The following is a 17601-nucleotide window of genomic DNA, read 5'->3' on the forward strand; positions in this document are numbered from 1 at the left end:
AACCTCTGTCTCCCAGGTTCAAGCGATTCTCCTGCCTCAGCCTCCTAAGTAGCTGGGACTACAGGCATGCGCTACCATGCCTGGCTAATATTTTGCGTGTTTTTAATAGAGACAGGGTTTCATCATGTTGGTCAGGCATGTCTTGAACTCCTGAGCTCAAATGATCCACCCGCCTCAGCCTCCCAAAGTGCTGGGATTACAGGTGTGAGCCATTGCGCCCAGCCAGAGATCCCATCTCTAAAAAGAAGAATATAAATTCAAAAAAACAAACAAACAAACAAACAAAAAAACTAAGGGGCTTAGTGGGGTGTGTGTGTGTGGTCCCAGCTACTCAGGAGGCTGAGGTAGGAAGATCATTTGGGCCTGGGGGGTCAAGGCTACAGAGACCCAAGATGGTGCCACTGCACTCCAGACTGGACAACAGAGCGAAACACTGCCTCAAAAAAAAAAAAAAAAAAAGACAAAGAGAAGGTATCCTCAAGTACAGCCAAGTCACAGTGCGCCGTGGGCCAGAGAAACTTGACAGCAAACAGAGATAAGCTCTGGCTGTGATCAGGGAAAGGAAGGGCCATTCACCGAGAAACACGAGGTAACTAAGGGACTGGACGAGCGGCAGGTGTGAAGAGCAACTGACAGAGTGGGGCGGGAGACAGCAGATTTATGGCGAACCAGAAGTGAGAAGCAGTATCACTAGTATTATGTTTTCTAAGATTTGAATAAGAAAGAAGAGAGCTGTTACTAAAAAAACCCAAAAACAAAAAAACCTGTTACTAAAAAGAGCAGAACCCCACATAAACTAAGAAAACAAGGATGACCCCTGTGGCTTCTGTGAGAGTGCGCTGGGCAGCAGGGCTGTGAGTCAAACGACGCACAGTGAAGACTGAGGAGACACTTACCACGAATCGACTTTGCACTTTCTCCAGAATCCTTTTTTCGTTTAGAGCCAGAGCTTCACCTTTCCTTTTCTTTATTCTTTTTTTCTGTAGCTTTTTACAGGCATACATTTTTCCCGTGGCTCGCACTTGACAGGCACAAACCTAGTTTAAATAGCAAAACGAAGGTGTATGTCCATCTGACATTTCTGAGGCCACACAAAGGAAACTCTGCTTGATGAGCCCCTCGCTGGCAGGGACCACCAGCAGGGCTTGAGGAGCTGAGACAGTTTCAAAGGCGGGCGCTGTCAGCCTGAGTCCGCTCCTCCTCTCAGTGACAGGCTGCGCTCTATCAACTCTATTTTCCCCGGGGCGCATTGGCTCACGCTTATAATCCCAGGAGAAGCACTTGAACCTGGGAGGCAGAGTTTGCAGTGAGGCGAGATGGCGCCACTGCACTCCAGCCTGGGCGACAGAGCAAGACTCTATCTCAGGATTCTCCTGCCTCAGCCCCCCGAGTAGCTGGATTACAGGCGCTTGCCATCACGCCCAGCTAATTTTTCTTGTATTTTTAATAGACATGGGGTTTTGCCATCTTGGCCAGGCTGGTCTTAAACTCCTGACCTCAGGTGATCTGCCCACCTCGGCCTCCCAAAGTGCTGGGATTAACAGGCGTGAGCCACCATGCCTGGCCTACAAAGATTCCTTTTAATTTAAAAAGTCAAGAGTATAAGGAAATATATTTAATAGAATTCACAATTTTCATATCTTTATTCTATTTACTTCTTAAAGTAGCATTTATGAATTATGTCAACTTCATGTCATGAAAAACTTTCAACAAACAAAAGTGGAAAAAGGTAGTATCGTGAGCCTCAGGTTCCAGCCCCCGCTCCTCGGGGTCATCAACATGAGGCCGCTGTTTCTTCCAGCTCCCATCCACTGCACACCCCACAGGGGACGGCTTTAAAAGCAAACATAAGACACGATGGGATTTTATCTACCAATAAAATAATTTTGATGGCAAAAAAATATAAAGCTAACTGTGGAAAATACTGGAAGTAATAAGGACAGTGATAAAAACTCACCTGCAATTCCAAGATAATGACTGCTAGTATTTTGCTATATTTGATTCTAGGTCCACGTTCCCACATGGGTATGCAAGAATATACACCCTGTTCCCCACCATCCCAGCCTTTAATGGCAAAACTGGGCTCATATTGTAAAATAGCTCATATTTGCTAACCTCCTTTAAAACTCTTATCGTGTGACTATTTTCTCACCATGAAATGCTTTCCTAAAATGTGACTATCCCAAAATTTAATTCATCATTTTCTTAAGACCTGGCATAAGAATGTCTTCATATCTCTTCACTGTTAAGACAAATTCTTCTAAGTGGAATTGGCAAATCAAAGAAAGGGAAGGGAAAGCAGACAAGAGTGCTAGGCACGGTGCTGACAGCCGGTGTGGACACCCACTGGCTCACAGAGGCCTGGCGGGTGGGCCGATTATTTCCCTGCTAGAGATGAGAGTACAATGGCAGGCCCAGGACCACACTGCTGGAGGTGGTATGATAGGACCCTGACCGTGGGTCTGCCCACGTCTGAAGTACGTGCTCTTTCCATGACAGTCTGCAGCCTAAAAACCGTGACAGCGGAGATGTCTACTCAATTCCCTGACCACTGTGCTCACTCATGAGCCTAGAAATTAACTTTGGAGGACTTCAAGCATAAGCAAAAGACAAAATAAAACCAACTATGTTTGCTCTTTCAAGCTAGCAAACGCATGGCTAGAATCTGGAGGAAAGGGCACCGAGCCATCCCCGCATCAGGGCGGCCAGGGCTCCTTCTGCCAGGCATTCAGAGAAGTGGGCTGATCGCTCACTACCTCTGGGCCTTGACTCAGAGTACAACAGCTCAGAACAAGGCTGTGGAAAGCTGCCACGTTTATCCGTGCGTCTGGTCATTTGTTTGGGAACCCAGGCAAATGTTAGAAAGTAATCTATACAATCATAATGACACTGTCTTTCTTTTGTACTTTTTAAATGTATTTATTTATATCAAATATTTAAATGAGGTCTTGCCATGTTGCCTTGGCAGGTCTGGAACTTCTGGGCTCAAGCAATCTGGCCACCTTGGCCTCCCAAAGTGCTGGGATTACAGGCGCGAGCCACCTCGCCCAGCACCAACTCATTCACAATAGTTAAAAGTTGCTAACATGTCCCCATTGCTAATAGTCCTATTAGGACTGACATGTTTTAAAAACTTACATGTGGCTATAATTAGACTTTCATTCCTTTGTAAACACATGACCCATGTTCCAGAAATTTTTCCTCTGCTCTTACAAAATCTGAGTCTTTACACTTGGAGATCATTAAGGGTAGATACGCAAGAGCCGAAGCGAGAAAGGGCTTTCCTGTTCTAGGACATATTCAAACAGTGGATTCTTTCCTTCCTTTCCTTCCCTCCCTTCCCTCCCTTCCCTCCCTCCCTCCCTTCCTTCCTTCCTTCTTTCTTTCTTTCTTTCCTTTTTTTGAGACAGAGTCTTGCTCGGTCACCAGGCTGGAGTACAGTGGCACAATCTCAGCTCACTGCAACCTCCGCCTCCTGGGTTCAAGCGATTCTCCTGCCTTGGCCTCTCGAGTAGCTGGGACCACAAGAACACGCCACCATGCCCAGCTAATTATTGTATTTTTAGTAGAGACAGGGTTTCACCATGTTGGCCAGGCTGGTCTTGATCTCTTGACCTCATTATCCTCCTGCCTCGGCCTCCCAAAGTGCTGGGATTACAGGCATGAGCCACTGCACCTGGCCAGCAGAGGACGGATTTCTTACAGAAATATCTACCGTGGAGGGATCACAGCAAGCATTTGATTGGATTAGGCAAAATAGTCCACATGGTGTCTAGAACTGTACCAGAAGGACAGTACTGTTACCTCTCCTGAAGTAATGACTACGTTGGCCAATTTCCCACCAAGTCAAGCTGCAAGTGCATAACAGATCTCAGTGGCAGGGTCCTGCCTCCTAGGTCGGCTTTCTAATTCACTTCAAGGCAATGATATTGGCTTTTGCTTTGAATTGTGATATGGCAGCAGTAATATCTGAATCATAGCCAGGCAGTGTAACCTGTCTCTGAGTTAAACATACAGTGTTAGTTTGCCAATGGCTTGCCTGGCTCTTAGGGACCTGTAAGTTCTTGAACTCTATACGATCACTCCAGGTAATTAATGAGGTAATTAGCATCTCTTTAAATGGCCAGATCAAAACTGCTGGTGTTCTCCATCCGCCTATACAGTGGTGCCCATCTAGGAAACCCACCATATTTAAGCAACACCCCTCGTGAGTCTGTGAGTCTTTTCCTTAGGATTTTCCCAAATTGACACATTTCCAAACACCTTTAGACATAGGTATGAGGTACACACATGTCCAAATAGAGAAGGGTTACGGAAGTATATTTAATAATTCACTCTGTACTGTGTGAATTTGGTGTCAGTCTTAAATTTATGGAAACAGAATCATGGAAACAAATTTACGGAAACAAATTCCATAATACAGGAACAGAATTATCTTTCCATCTGGACAGTGACTGGGCTTGAACATGAGGCATGGGAAACCAGCTCCTTCAGAACTCTGAGGCAGAAGGGGAAGTCAACACAAGAAGGTATTCGTAAAAACCTTTTGCTCAAATCTCCCCGTGAATTCTCACAGTTGCGCGCTAAGGAAGCCATGTGTTGGGAGAGTTGACGCTACCTGAAGCCAGGTTCTCAGGACCTTGCTCTCCACCCGGCTGGAAGGAGTTGACGCGTTACCTGAAGCCAGGTTCCCAGGACCTTGCTCTCCACCCAGCTGGAAGCGCTGCTCTGAACCAGTCCCCGTTACTCACCTCTCCAAATCCGCCTTTTCCTAGAACTCTGTAATGTCTAAATGTGTTCTTGGTTACGGGTCGCCTAATCAATTAGAAAAACAAGTTTCAGGTCTCACATTGCATTGTTCTTTTAAGACAGAAAAGACTACTCAGCGCTTGTCTTAGCCTCATTTATTGAACCATTCTGCTCAAAGGGGCTGCCGGGGACAAAGGGTGTGTGTGCTCAGGACTGTGGCTCCCTCTAGCAGGACAGCTCTCGACTTGCTCTAAGAGCAATTCATTAATCTTAACATCAAAGACACCGAAGCCAAAGGCAACAGTCCAATTACCCTTCCTAACTAAAGACAGGGCTGAAACCAGTTGACACTAGGAAATATGTACGTTTATAACTCAGGGTATAGTCTTAGGAAGACCTCTCTGAACCTGTCCGAAAGCAGGTGAGGAAGATGACACACAAACGTTGTGCCATCTTTTGAAAAAAGAACCTCAAAGATGTTTATACCCAACATCTCAAAAGGAGCATGTATAAGCCCGAACTGGAAATCGAATCAGTCAATAATAACAGTACTGAGAATAATACTAGCAGCAGCTGACCCTCCTCTTTTTTTTTTTGAGACAGAGTCTTGCTGTGTTGTCCCGGCTGGAGTGCAATGGCGCAATCTCAGCTCACTGCAATTGCCACCTCACAGGTTCAAGCATGTCTCCTGTCTCAGCCTCCCAAGTAGCTGGGATTACAGGCACCTGCCACCACACCCAGCTAATTTTTGTAGTTCTAGTAGAGACGGGTTTCACCATGTTGGCCAGGCTGATCTCGAACTCCCAACCTCAGGTGATCCGCCTGCCTTGGCCTCCCAAAGCGCTGGGATAACAGGCATGAGCCACCGCACCTGGCCCGCAGCTAACACTTTTGAAGTACGTATTCTGTGCACCAAACATTGTGCTATAAGCACTGCACATACATTTCTCAGGTGATCCCAGCAATGGTCCAAGGAGGCAGATTTTATAATTACCTCTAATTTACGGAACAAGGACCTGCCACTCATACAGGCTAAGCCACTTACCTGAGGCCACATAAACAGTAAGAGGCTGAGCAGGGTTCAGCTGCCAAGTCCCACCCACTGCATCCTATTAAATCACTCAAAACCTAAGCTAAGTTTTATTTTCTAGCCACTGAACCAACAGGGCTACCTGCCATTTTAAAAAGAGAGAACAGAGTGTATTAAATTAGAAGAAATTGTATAATACCTTTGAAAATTTCTATATGAAAATACCATCTACATTAGAAATACTCAAAATTTCTAATCGTATTTTGACAGATGAAAAAGTCTATGTCTATCATTATGCATTATGAGAAGTTAACACTTGTTTTATTGAGGTCTCTTTCTTTCTTAGAGATGGGGTCTTGCTACACTGGCCAGGTTGGAGTGTATTCACAGTGTTACTCACAGGCATGATCATCCTGCTCTATAGCCTTGAAACCTTGGGCGTAAGCAATCCCTCAGCCTCAGCCTCCTGAGTAGCTGGGACTGCAGGTATGTGCCACCTCAACTGGCTTTTACTGTGTTTAAAATTAGAACATACCTTTCCAGCCATTTCCATTGTAAAAACTGAGAAAAATGTGAGCTTTCTTGGTATTCTTCAAATGGTTTCCCTCTTAAGTAGTTATGGGCAATTCTAGAAAAAGATTTTATGCAATTATATACATTTGCTGCATTCAGAAGTAAAAACAAGTGTGTTTTAGTGCATTAGCAAGCACTGAATATGAGAAAGTCAATCACTACACCCAATTCCGTATTCTGAATTTGCAATTACGGATGTCCACATTAGGGTCTAATGCTGTCAGTGAAAGCAGAAGTGAAATATCATGACTGAAAAGAGCAGTGAAATAGAAGGGTGCATTCCCCTATTGGGAGCGAGGGCGTCAGCTGTTCCGTTGTCCAGCAGCATGCTCCCCATGTGCAAGGCACAGTGGAAGGGTCCCCTGGAGGACAGCACAGAGGCCAAAGGCATGGGCCACTGCAAGTCCTGCTTCAGCCACTCACTGGCTGGGGTCCTGAGCCACTTACCCAACCTCTATGGCCTCAGTTTCTCCTTCTGTAAAATAGAGATAATAGCCATGCCTATTGCATAGGGTTACTGTGAGTGGGTAAACACATTAATATGTCCAAAGCATTTATTATTGTTTTGCTATTTTGTTGTTGCTGTTTAGAGACAGGGCCTCACTCTGTTGCCCAGGCTGAGTGCAGTGGTGCATCATGGCTCACTGCAGCCTTGAACTCCTGGCGTCAAGCAATTCTCCCAGCTCAGCCTCCCAAAGCGCTGGGACTACAGGTGTGAGCCACCAAGCCTGGCCTCATTGTTGTCGTGTGATTGCTATTACATGTCTCTTAGTACACATGCACAGGAAAGTTTAGGGCATGTACATGCTCAGGAGAGGGATGCGAAGAACCAAAGTGTGGACTGAAAGATTGGCCCTTCCTGGCTTCTGTGACATCCCAGATGAAGACAGGAAGAAATCTGATTCTTACCACAATGTCCTGGACCAGTACCAGAGAGCAAAGACCATGCCTGTCCTGTCTGCCATACAAGGGAAGCAATCAAATGGAGCCTTGGAGCCAACATCTCCTTTCCGTTTTTCACTCTGGCTCTGTCACCCAGGCAGGCGGGTAGTGGTGAGGTCACAGTCACTGCAGCCTTGACCTCCCAGGCTCAATTGATCCTCCCACCTCAGTCAATTCTGAATAGCTGGGACTACAGGTATGCACCACTGTGCCTGGCTAATTTTTATATTTTTTGTAGAGACAGGGTTTTGCCATGTTGCCCAGGCTGGTCTTGAACTCCTGAGCTCACACAGTCCTTCTGCCTTGGCCTCCCAAAGTGCTGGTATTATAGGCGTGAGTCATGGCGCCCAGCCAGAGACAATATCGTTTTGCAAAGAAGTTCAAATCACAAACACCAGAATACCATTAATGTGAATATCCAACTAGAATAAGTAAAACATGACTTGAAATTTAAAATCTTTACATTTGCTCTAATCCATTTCAGAGGAGGAGGCTGAGGGCCAGCGGAAGGATTCTGGTCCAGCGACACACACCTGGGTAGGGGAAAGATGAGATGCATGGCGCTGACCATGATGTGGAACTGGTGACTGAATTTCTCACTAAAGGAATAAGCATCTAAACCACCCAGCTCCTCAGTGTGCAGAGCACCCACACCTCAAGAGGAAGCCATACAGAGAGAGAAAGCCTTGGTTTTTATTCTATTTTTATCTATTCATTATTTATTTTTGAGACAGAGTCTCCCTGTGTTGCCCAGGGTGGAGTGCAGTGGTGCGACCTCAGCCCACTGCAGCCTCCGCCTCCCGGGTTCAAGCGATTCTCTTACCTCAGCCTCCTGAGTAGCTGGGACTACAGGCACACACCACCATGCCCAACTAATTTTTGTCTTTTTTAGTAGAGATGGGGATTCTCCATGTTGGCCAGGCTGTTCTTGAACTACTGGCCTCAAGCGATGTGCCTGCCTTGGCCTCCCAAAATGCTGGAATTATAGGCGTCAGCCACTGTGCCTGGCCTGTTTTTTACTTTAAAGGCAGTCCCATCGTGAAAGCATTACAGGTTCCAGCCCAGCCCCACCACGCTCTGGCTGCACAGGCCTAGGCGTGCCACTCCCTGCCGCATGTGAGCTGCGTGAAGGCAGAAAGCCTGTCTGCTAGGTTTGCCCACGTGGCCCAAGTGCCTAGGACAGTGCTTAGCACTGAACAAGCCTTTAATAAATGATTTGTTGGAGAAATGAACTCAACTCTCTCTGGTCTGGTATTCCACTGGAAACATCAAGATAAATCTAACATAACGTTTTAAAACCTGCTTGGACATAAGAACAGGCCAGGCTTGGTGCCTCATGCCTGTAATCCTAGCACTTTGGGAGGCTGAGGCAGGTGGATCACCTGAGGTCAGGAGTTCGAGACCAGCCTGGCCAACATGGTGAAACCCCATCTGTATTAAAAATACAAAAATCAGCTGGGCGTGGTGGCAGGTACCTGTAATCCCAGCTATTTGGGAGGCTGAGGCAGGAGAATCACTTGAACCTGGGAGGCGGAGGTTGCAGTGAGCCCGATACAGCTCCACTGCACTCCAACCTGGGCAACAAGAGTGAGATTCTGTCTAAAAAAAAAAAAATCTAGGAAGAATACCTAGCACTTTACAAGTACTAGTGCATGGTCAGCAATGTAACTCCCAGTCCTGTTTCCCAGGTGGGCCCTCTCTCCCCGTCTCCTGGAACACGCCCCGGACCTCCCACCTGCCTCCCTTCAGGACTGGGCCGCACCTCTCCAGCTTGCATGGCTGTTTCACTGACATGGTCTGGTGTGTGCCCCTCCTTCCACCAGTGCAGGTCCAGCTAAGGCACCATGACCCCCAGTGGGGGCTGAGAGGAAAAGGCAGGTGTGAAAAGTAGAGGTGGCTTTGCAGGCTCTCTTCACTCTCCCGCCCTGCTCTTCGGTTCTCACTCTGCCCACATTACCTGGACCTGGCCTCCACTGCCACAGCCTTCACCACACCCAGACAGAGGTGACAGCTCCCACGTCCAACCTCCCATGGCCTCCCACAGACAGTACAGGTCTCCTTGCTGCCAGCCCCAAGTGTCTCTAAAGTCCACTTGCTTATGTCCGTCATCAGTGTCATTTCCTAGTCCAGGTCACCATGTCTCACCTGAACATCCACAACAGCCTCTATGGCTGATCTCCTGGACCCCGTCTTCCTTCTCTTCACCCTCGAAATTGTAGCCAGAGCAATCTTTTAAAACTCAATGAATGTGTCGTTGAATTGCTCTCAGAGCAAAGAACAAACTTGTTCATGGCTCCGTGGGCCTCAGTTTCCTCCCTGTGACATGAGCGCCTATCTGCATACACACACAAAGCACTACAGATTCGGGCCTGATCGCCTCAGAAACCGTTCTTTCATCCCACATATGTAAAGAAACTGAATTTAGCCAAAGGGCTTTGCCTTGAAATTTTCCTTGCAAAGGTCCAGAAAAAAGATAGTTTTTGAGTGCCTAGGTCTGAATAAAAAGCATTTTATTGGAATCTTTTCCTCCTAGACACGGGCAGAGCAGAGAGGGCCTGGAGCCACCACCGGGATGCTGGGATGCTGGTGCTAAACAATGGGACCCCTTTCAGTGGGCCACGTGTGTGCGTGGAGCTGCTACTCTTCGCTCACCTCTTTCTAGAGAAAGTAATTGCTTTAATGTGTAAAGTCAACTGACCCTTGAACAACGCGGTTGAGCTGCGAGCAGCCACTTACGCGGGAATTATCTTCCACCCCTGAGACGCCAAGACCAACCCTCCTCTTCCTCCTCAGCCTGCTCAGTGTGGAGATGATGAGGATGAAGAGCCTTTACGATGATCCACTTCCACTTCATGAATAGGAATTATATTTTCCCTTCCTCATGATTTTCTTAATAACACTTTCTCTTTTTTGTATTCTTTTTATTTATTTTTACACTTTCTTTTTTTTAGCATACTTTATTGTAAGAGTATAGCATGTATTACATAGAACATACAAAATATGTGTTAATCGGCTGCTCATGTTATCAGGAACGCTTCTGGTCAATGGTCGGCTAACAGGAGTCAAGCTTTTGGGGCAGTCAAAAATTACACACAGATTATCAACTACGCAGAGGGTTGGGGGGGGTCAGGGTTCCTAATACCCACGTTGTTCATGGGTCAACTACACTCTGCTAAGAACTTGTCTTATGCAGTGAGCCTCCTGTAAGCTGTCTGCCTTGGGGTTGGTACAGATAACACAGTCAGGGCTCAGCATGAACCACTTACCTAGTACATTCCTCAAAGACTTTTTTGGAAGGGTTCTCCTCCTTCAGTCCCAATCTACATTTTCTCACAACATCTGGAGGTATTTCTGGCAAAGGGGCTGCCAACTTAACACAGTGCAAACCAAATACATAATTATTAGTGACTTCACAACTTACTGGTAAACAGAACCTAATGCTTATCGTGAAAAAGTAAAACCAAAGTGTACAAAATGAAAGTCAAAGTGCCACCTGCGCCCTCCACCCCAGCCCCGCTCTCCAGAGTTCTGCTGTTGTCTGTCTTTTCAGCTCTTCTCCGACACATATCAAAACACATCCAAGGCCAGGCACGGTGGCTCACGCCTGTAACCCCAGCACAGTGAGAGGCTGAGCTGGGCAGATCACCTGAGATCAGGAGTTTGAGACCAGCCTGGCCAACATGGTGAAACTCCGTCTCTACTAAAAATACAAAATCTTAGCCAGGTGTGGTGGTGGACGCCTGTAATCCCACCTACTCTGGAGGCTGAGACAAGGGAATCCCCTGAACCTGGGAGGCAGAAGTTGCAGTGAGCTGAGATCACGCCACTGCACTCCAGCCTGGGCGACAAGAGCGAAACTCCGTCTCAAAACCAAACCAAACCAAAACACACACACACCCAGAATGGAAAGCAGGGTCTCAGAGAGGTATCTGCATACCCATGTTCACTGCAGCATGATTCACTGTAGCCAAAAGTGGAAACCACCCAGGCGTCTGTGGATGAATGGATAAATAAAATGCAGTATATGCATACAGTGAAATATTGTTCAGCCTTTTAAAAAAAGGAAATTCTGAAACACGCTACAACTTGGATAAACCTTTTAGACATTATGTTAAGTGAAATAAGCCAGTCACGGTCGGGCGCGGTGGCTCACACCTGTAATCCCAGCACTTTGTGAAGCAAAGGTGTGTGGATCAGTTGAGGTCAGGAGCTCGAGACCAGCTTGGCCAACATGGTGAAACCCCGTCTTTACTAAAAATACAAAAATTAGCAGGGCATGGTGGTGGGCACCTGTAATCCCAGCTACTCAGGAGGCTCAGGCAGGAGAATCGCTTGAAGCCAGGAGGCAGAGGTTGCAGTGAGCCAAGATGGCGCCATTTCACTCCAGCCTGGGCAACAGAGCGAAACACTGTCTAAAAAAGAAGAAGAAGAAAGAAGAAAGAAGGCAGAAGGAAGAAGAAGAAATAAACCAGTCGCAAAGTGACAAATCCTGTATGATTCCACTTACAGATGGTCCCTAGAGTAGTCAAATTCATAGCGACATAAAGTAGAATGGTGGCTGGAGAGAACTGGGAATTGTTACTGGCTGCAGAGTTTCAGTTTTGTAAGATGAAAAGGCTCTGGAGATCGGCTGCATAACAATGTGAATGTATTTAACACTACTGAAGTGCATACTTAGAAATGGTGACGGTGGTGACCTTCATGTTACGTGTTTTTTATCACAAAAATTAAAAATCACACACGCATGCGCGCACACGCACACACACACACACACACACACACCCCTCTCTCTTCAGATATATAGTTTCTTTTTCCTTATGCAAAGGGGAAAAATATACGTAGAGTTTCGTGGGGTTTTCTGAGACAGAAAATCTCGGCTCATTGTAGCCTCGTCCTCCTGGGCTCATGCAACCCTCCCACCTCCATCTCCCAAGTAGCTGGGACTATGGGTGCATGCCACCACAGCTGGCTAATTTCTTTGAGATGGAGTCTGTTCTGTGGCCCAGGCTGGAGTGTAGTGGCACAATCTTGGCTCACTGCAGCCTCCGGCACCTGGGTTCAAGCGATTCTCCTGCCTCAGCCTCCCAAGTAGCTGGGATTACAGGTGTCCGCCACCACACCCAGCTAATTTTGAACTCCTGACCTCAAGTGATCCTTTGGAAGGCCTCAGACTTCCTGTACCTGGCTAATTTTTGTATTTTTTGTGGAGACAGTGTTTCAGCATGTTGCCCAGGCAGGTCTTAAACTTCTGATCGCAATCAATCTGCCCATTGGGGCGTACAAAAGTGCTAGGATTACAGGCACGTGCCACTGTGCCCAGCCTATGTCTAGTGTTTAAAGTATGTGCTAACGTCTATAGAGCTACCCCATTTTCCTGAGTGACTGCAAGGTTTTCTGGTGTGAGTTCATCTGTCCCCAGTTACATCCCAGTTGCCAATTTTCCCACAGCAAACAGCACCACCATGAACGTCTTTGTATTTCCATAGGGGAGATTCCTAAGAACAGAAGTACCAGCCCAAAAGATCCACGCATTTCAAACGTTCATATCTATTGTGAAACTATCCTCCAGCAAGGCTCTGGCAGTCCGTCCTCCCACTCACGGTGTTCCTAGGTGCACAGCCCCGTTCTCTTTAACCCTCACCCAGGGAATTCCAGGCAAAGAAAACACGTGATAAACCACTGTCTGGATCATGCCCAGCTGTCCACCTCATGTGTCATTAAAACAGGATATGCATCCCAGACTGAGTTTTGCCTGTGACAGAGCCAAGCCACCAGAGCAAATCTGCATTTCTAATAAATCATCTCCTAAAGTAAGTTGAAAGTGAACAATGAGAAAACTCACATTAAAAAAAATCAACAATATTGTTATAATTAATCATGATTAGTAGCTACCATTTAAATTATCTAACACATTTGAGGCATTTAAATATATATGGTCTCGGCTGGGTGCGGTGGTGGCTCATGCCTGTAATCCCAGCACTTTGGGAGACTGAGGAGGGTGGATCACCTGAGGTTAGGAGTTCGAAACCAGCCTTGCCAACATGGTGAAATCCTGTGTCTACTCAAATACAAAAATTAGCCAGGCATGGCGACGGGCACCGGTAATCTCAGCTATTCAGGAAGCTGAGGCAGGAGAATCGCTTGAACCCAGATTATCCCAATAATCCGGGTTTGGGATAATCTGGGTTCAAGCGATTCTCCTGCCTCAGCCTCCTGAATAATTGGGAGGCGGAGGTTGCAGTGAGCCAAGATCATGCTACTACACTCCAGCCCGGGTGACAACAGCAAAACTCGGTCTAATATATATACATATACGGTCTCATTTCGCCCCACAACCACCACCCTGATGGGTGAGGAGAGGCCTGGGAAATCCCTCTCCAGCGCACACACATCAACAAGGGGAGCGCCGAGCCCAAACCCCACACGCCCTGCTGGCCTCTCCAGTCACTTCTTTCTATGCAGCAAGGCTGTGGTAAGGGTAAGATGGGTCCATTCATTTTCCTATTTAAGAAATGAAGTTTGTTCACTCATTTGCTCAACGAGTATGCATTGTTCCAGGCACTGGACACAGCAGAAAACAAGACAAAATGTTCTCAGAAGACAAAGACAGTATTTTAAAAGTCTTATTTCCCCTCCAAAGGTCTCAGTTTTTCTGAAACTAAGTAGCAGGTAGATTCTACAAAAACTGTTGGCTGGGCGCGGTAGCTCATGCCTGTAATCCCAGCCGTTTGTGAGGCTAAGGCAGGCGGATCACAAGGTCAAGAGATTGAGACCATCCTGGCCAACATGGTGAAACCCCAACTCTACCAAAAACACAAAAATTAGCTGGGTGCGGTGGCACACACCTGTAGTCCCAGCTACTCAGGAGGCTGAGGCAGGAGAATCGCTTGAACCCGGGAGGCGGAGGTTGCAGTGAACTGAGATCGCGCCACTGCACTCCAGCCTGGTGCCAAAAAGAAAAAAAAAAGAAAAAGACTCTTCTGTGATTAACTCCAAATAGTGTTCCCATTTTCAATCTCATAGAAAAGTTGTATAGTAATAGTTATTTATTCCCACACAAAGGAAAAAGCGGTGTTTCTAATATCCATGAGAGAGAGGGAGGTAAGCTAAGGTGACCTGAAGTGTGGCGAGGTAAGGTACAGAACTACCAGCCTAATGCAGAACTGACACTTCCGGGCCTTTCAATTAAGGAAAGATAATGGTTTTTCAGAATAAGTAGTTACCAGGGCAAATTTACCAAATGACTCAGTGCTGTGCTTTTTAAAATTTTTATGGAGAGGAAACTCTAATGGGAAAGACCAGTGGTGGAGAGGGGAGGGTGGATTTTGCAGAAATATGCTTATTTTTCTGTGTTGAAAATTACATTTACTTTCCTATTTTAAAAAATTAGGTCATCTTTTTATTGTTGTGTTCTAAGAGTTCTTTATACATTCTGGATACTAGACCCTTACCAATATTTGATTTACAAATACTGTTCCCCATTCTGTGGGCCATGTTTTCAGTTCTGATAGTGTTCTCTGAAGCATAGAGTTCTCAATTCTGATGAAGTTCAGTTTATCTATTTTTTCTCTTGTTGCTTGTGCTTTCGGTGTCATATCTAAGAAATCACTGACTAATTTCAGGTATTGACGATTTATACCTACGCTTTCCTCTAAGAGTTGTATAGTTTTAGCTCTTATATTTAGGTCTTTGATACATTCGGCATTCATGTTTTGTTTATGGAATGAGGTAGGGGTTCGATGTGATTCTCTGCATGTGGCTGTCCAGCTGTTCCAGCACCATTTGTTGAAAAGACTACTCTGTCTCCCAGTCGAATTGTCTTGGCATCCTTGTGATAAGGCAATTAATCGACTGTTAATGTGTTATGGTTTGAATGTGTGCCCCAAAGTTCATGTGTCGGTAACTTTTTTTTTTTTTTTTTTTTAGACGAAGTCATGCGCTCTCACCCAGGCTGGAGTGCAGCGGTGCAATCTCAGTTCACTGCAACCTCTGCCTGCCGGGTTCAAGCAATTCTCCTGCCTCAGCCTCCCAAGTGGCTGGGACTACAGACATATGCCACCATGCCTGACTAATTTTTTGTATTTATAGTAGAGACGGGGTTTCATCGTGTTAGCCAGGATAGTCTCCATCTCCTGACCTCATGATCCGCCCGCCTCCGCCTTCCAAAGCGCTGGGATTACAGATGTGAGCCATTGCACCCAGCATGTTGGTAAGTTAATTCCCAGCACAATGTTGAGAGGTGGGACCTTTAAAAGGCAATTAGATCATGAGGGCTCTGCCCCTCATAAATGGATTCATGCTGCTACCTCAGGATTGGTTTAGTTATTGTTAAGGTAGGTTCCTGATAAAAAGCTAAGCTCAGCCCCTTCCCCCCAACCCCAGGCGTGTGCATGCCCTCTTATTCTTCTGCCATGGATGACACAGCAAGTGGGCTCTCACTAGATGTGGACTCCTTGACCTTGGACTTTCAGCTTTCAGAACTGTAAGAAATAAATCTCTGTTCTTCGTAAATTACCCAATCTCAGGTATTCTGATATAGTGGCACAAAATGTACTAAGACAAATGCATTAATTTATTTCTATACTCCTCAGTTTCATACCATTGACCACTATATGTCTATCATCATGCTAGGACCATACTGTCTTGATTATTGTAGCTTTGTGGTGAGTTTTGAAATTGAGGAGTGTGAGCCCTCCAACTAAATCTATAGATCAATTTGGAGAGTACTGCCATCTTAATATTAAGTCTTCTGATTCATGAACACGAGATGTCTTTCCATTTCTTTAGGTCTTCTTTTTTTTCAGTGCTTTCTAGTTTTCAGAGTATAAGTGTTATTACACTTATTTTGTTACATTCATTCTTAAGTATTTTATTCTTTTTTGATGCTATACAAAGGGAATTGGTTTCTTAATTTGTTTTTTGGATTTTAATTGCTAGTATATAGGAATACAATTGAATTTTGTATAGTGATTTAGTATCTTGCAGCCTTACCAGACTCCCTTATTAACTCCAGTAGTCTTTTTCTTTCCGTGTGGATTCCTTAGAATTTTCTATATTCAAGCTTATGTCATCTGCAAATAGAGAGTTTTACTTCTTCCTTTACAGTCTAAATAGCTTTTCTTTCTTTCTTTTCTTTTCTTTTTTTTGAGACAGAGTCTTGCTCTGTCACCCAAGCTGGAGTGCACGGTGTGACCTTGGCTCACTGCAACCTCCTCCTCCTGGGTTCAAGCAACTTTACTGCCTCAGCCTTCTGAGTAGCTGGGAATATAGGTGCCCGCCACTACGCCCAGCTAATTTTTGTGTTTTTAGTAGAGATGGGATGTACCATGTTGGCCGGGCTGGTTTCAAACTCCTGACCTCTGGTGATCCATCTGCCTTGGCCTCCTAAAGTGCTGGGATTACAGGCATGAGCCACTGAGCCCAGCCAATACCTTTATTTCTTTTTCTTGTCCAATTGCCCCTTCTAGAACCTCCAGTACAATGGAACCTAAATTGACCCTCCAGTTGAACAGAAGTGGTGATGGTGGACAATCTTGTCTTATTCCTAATCTTGAAGGAAAACATCTAGTCTTTTTTTTTTTTTCCCCCAAGATGGAGTCTCACTCTGTCGCCCCAGGCTGGAGTGCAGTGGTGCTATCTCAACTCACTGCAACCTTCGCCTCCCGGGTTCAAGCGATTCTCCTACCCAGCTTCCCTAGTTGCCGGGAGTACAGGCTTGAAACACCAGGTCTAGCTAATTTTTGTATTTTTAGTAGAGTTGAGGTTTCACCATGCTGGCCATGCTGGTCCAACTCCTGACCTCAGGTGATCCGCCCACCTCGGCCTCCCAAAGCGCTGGGATTACAGGGGTGAGCCACCGCACCCGGCCTAGTCTTTCCCATTTAAGTATGATGTTGGCTATGGATATTTCATAGATATCATTTATCAGGCTGAGTCACCCGTAAACATCTCTCTCTATCACCAAGTGCTATCATTTGAACATTTGCCCCTCCCTGCCAAAGCTCATGTTGACTTCAATTGTTACTGTGACAGCATTGGGAGGCAGGACCATTAAGATGCATTTAAGAGGTTCCACTTTCATGAAGGGACTAATTCATTCCTAGTGTGCTCAGTGTTTTTATTATGAAGGGTGTGAATTTCATCAATTGCCTTTTCTTTGTCTATTTAGATGATCATGTGGTTTTAAAATCTTTTATTCTATTAATATGGTATATTATATTAATTGATTTTCAAATATTGAACCAATTTTGTATCCCTAGGGAAAAACCCACTTGGTTTTGGTTATGATTCTTTTTTTTTTTTTTTTT

At 45.7% G+C, this 17601-nt stretch overlaps 1 protein-coding gene across 8 annotated transcripts in view; it reads right to left on the reverse strand.

The window, feature by feature from the left end:
* GRK4 (G protein-coupled receptor kinase 4) overlaps window positions 1–17601 on the reverse strand; it is a 64295-nt gene that overhangs the window by 23871 nt on the left and 22823 nt on the right. For 5 of the 8 annotated variants that reach the window (XM_037733392.1, XM_017514289.1, XM_037733391.1 and 2 more), the window contains 4 exons: window positions 10561–10664; window positions 6315–6407; window positions 4752–4815; window positions 897–1037 (listed from right to left, as the gene is read on the reverse strand). In XM_037733392.1, coding sequence (XP_037589320.1) covers window positions 897–1037; window positions 4752–4815; window positions 6315–6407; window positions 10561–10664 — 402 coding nt within the window. Of the gene's footprint in view, window positions 1–896; window positions 1038–4751; window positions 4816–6314; window positions 6408–10560; window positions 10665–17601 lie in introns of those variants that run through there. The other 3 variants (XM_017514288.1, XM_037733393.1, XM_017514295.2) reach the window with 3 other exon arrangements.

Source organism: Cebus imitator, unplaced genomic scaffold (genome assembly GCF_001604975.1).
Source record: "Cebus imitator isolate Cc_AM_T3 unplaced genomic scaffold, Cebus_imitator-1.0 Scaffold522, whole genome shotgun sequence".
In the NCBI taxonomy this organism is placed as follows: Eukaryota; Metazoa; Chordata; class Mammalia; order Primates; family Cebidae; genus Cebus; species Cebus imitator.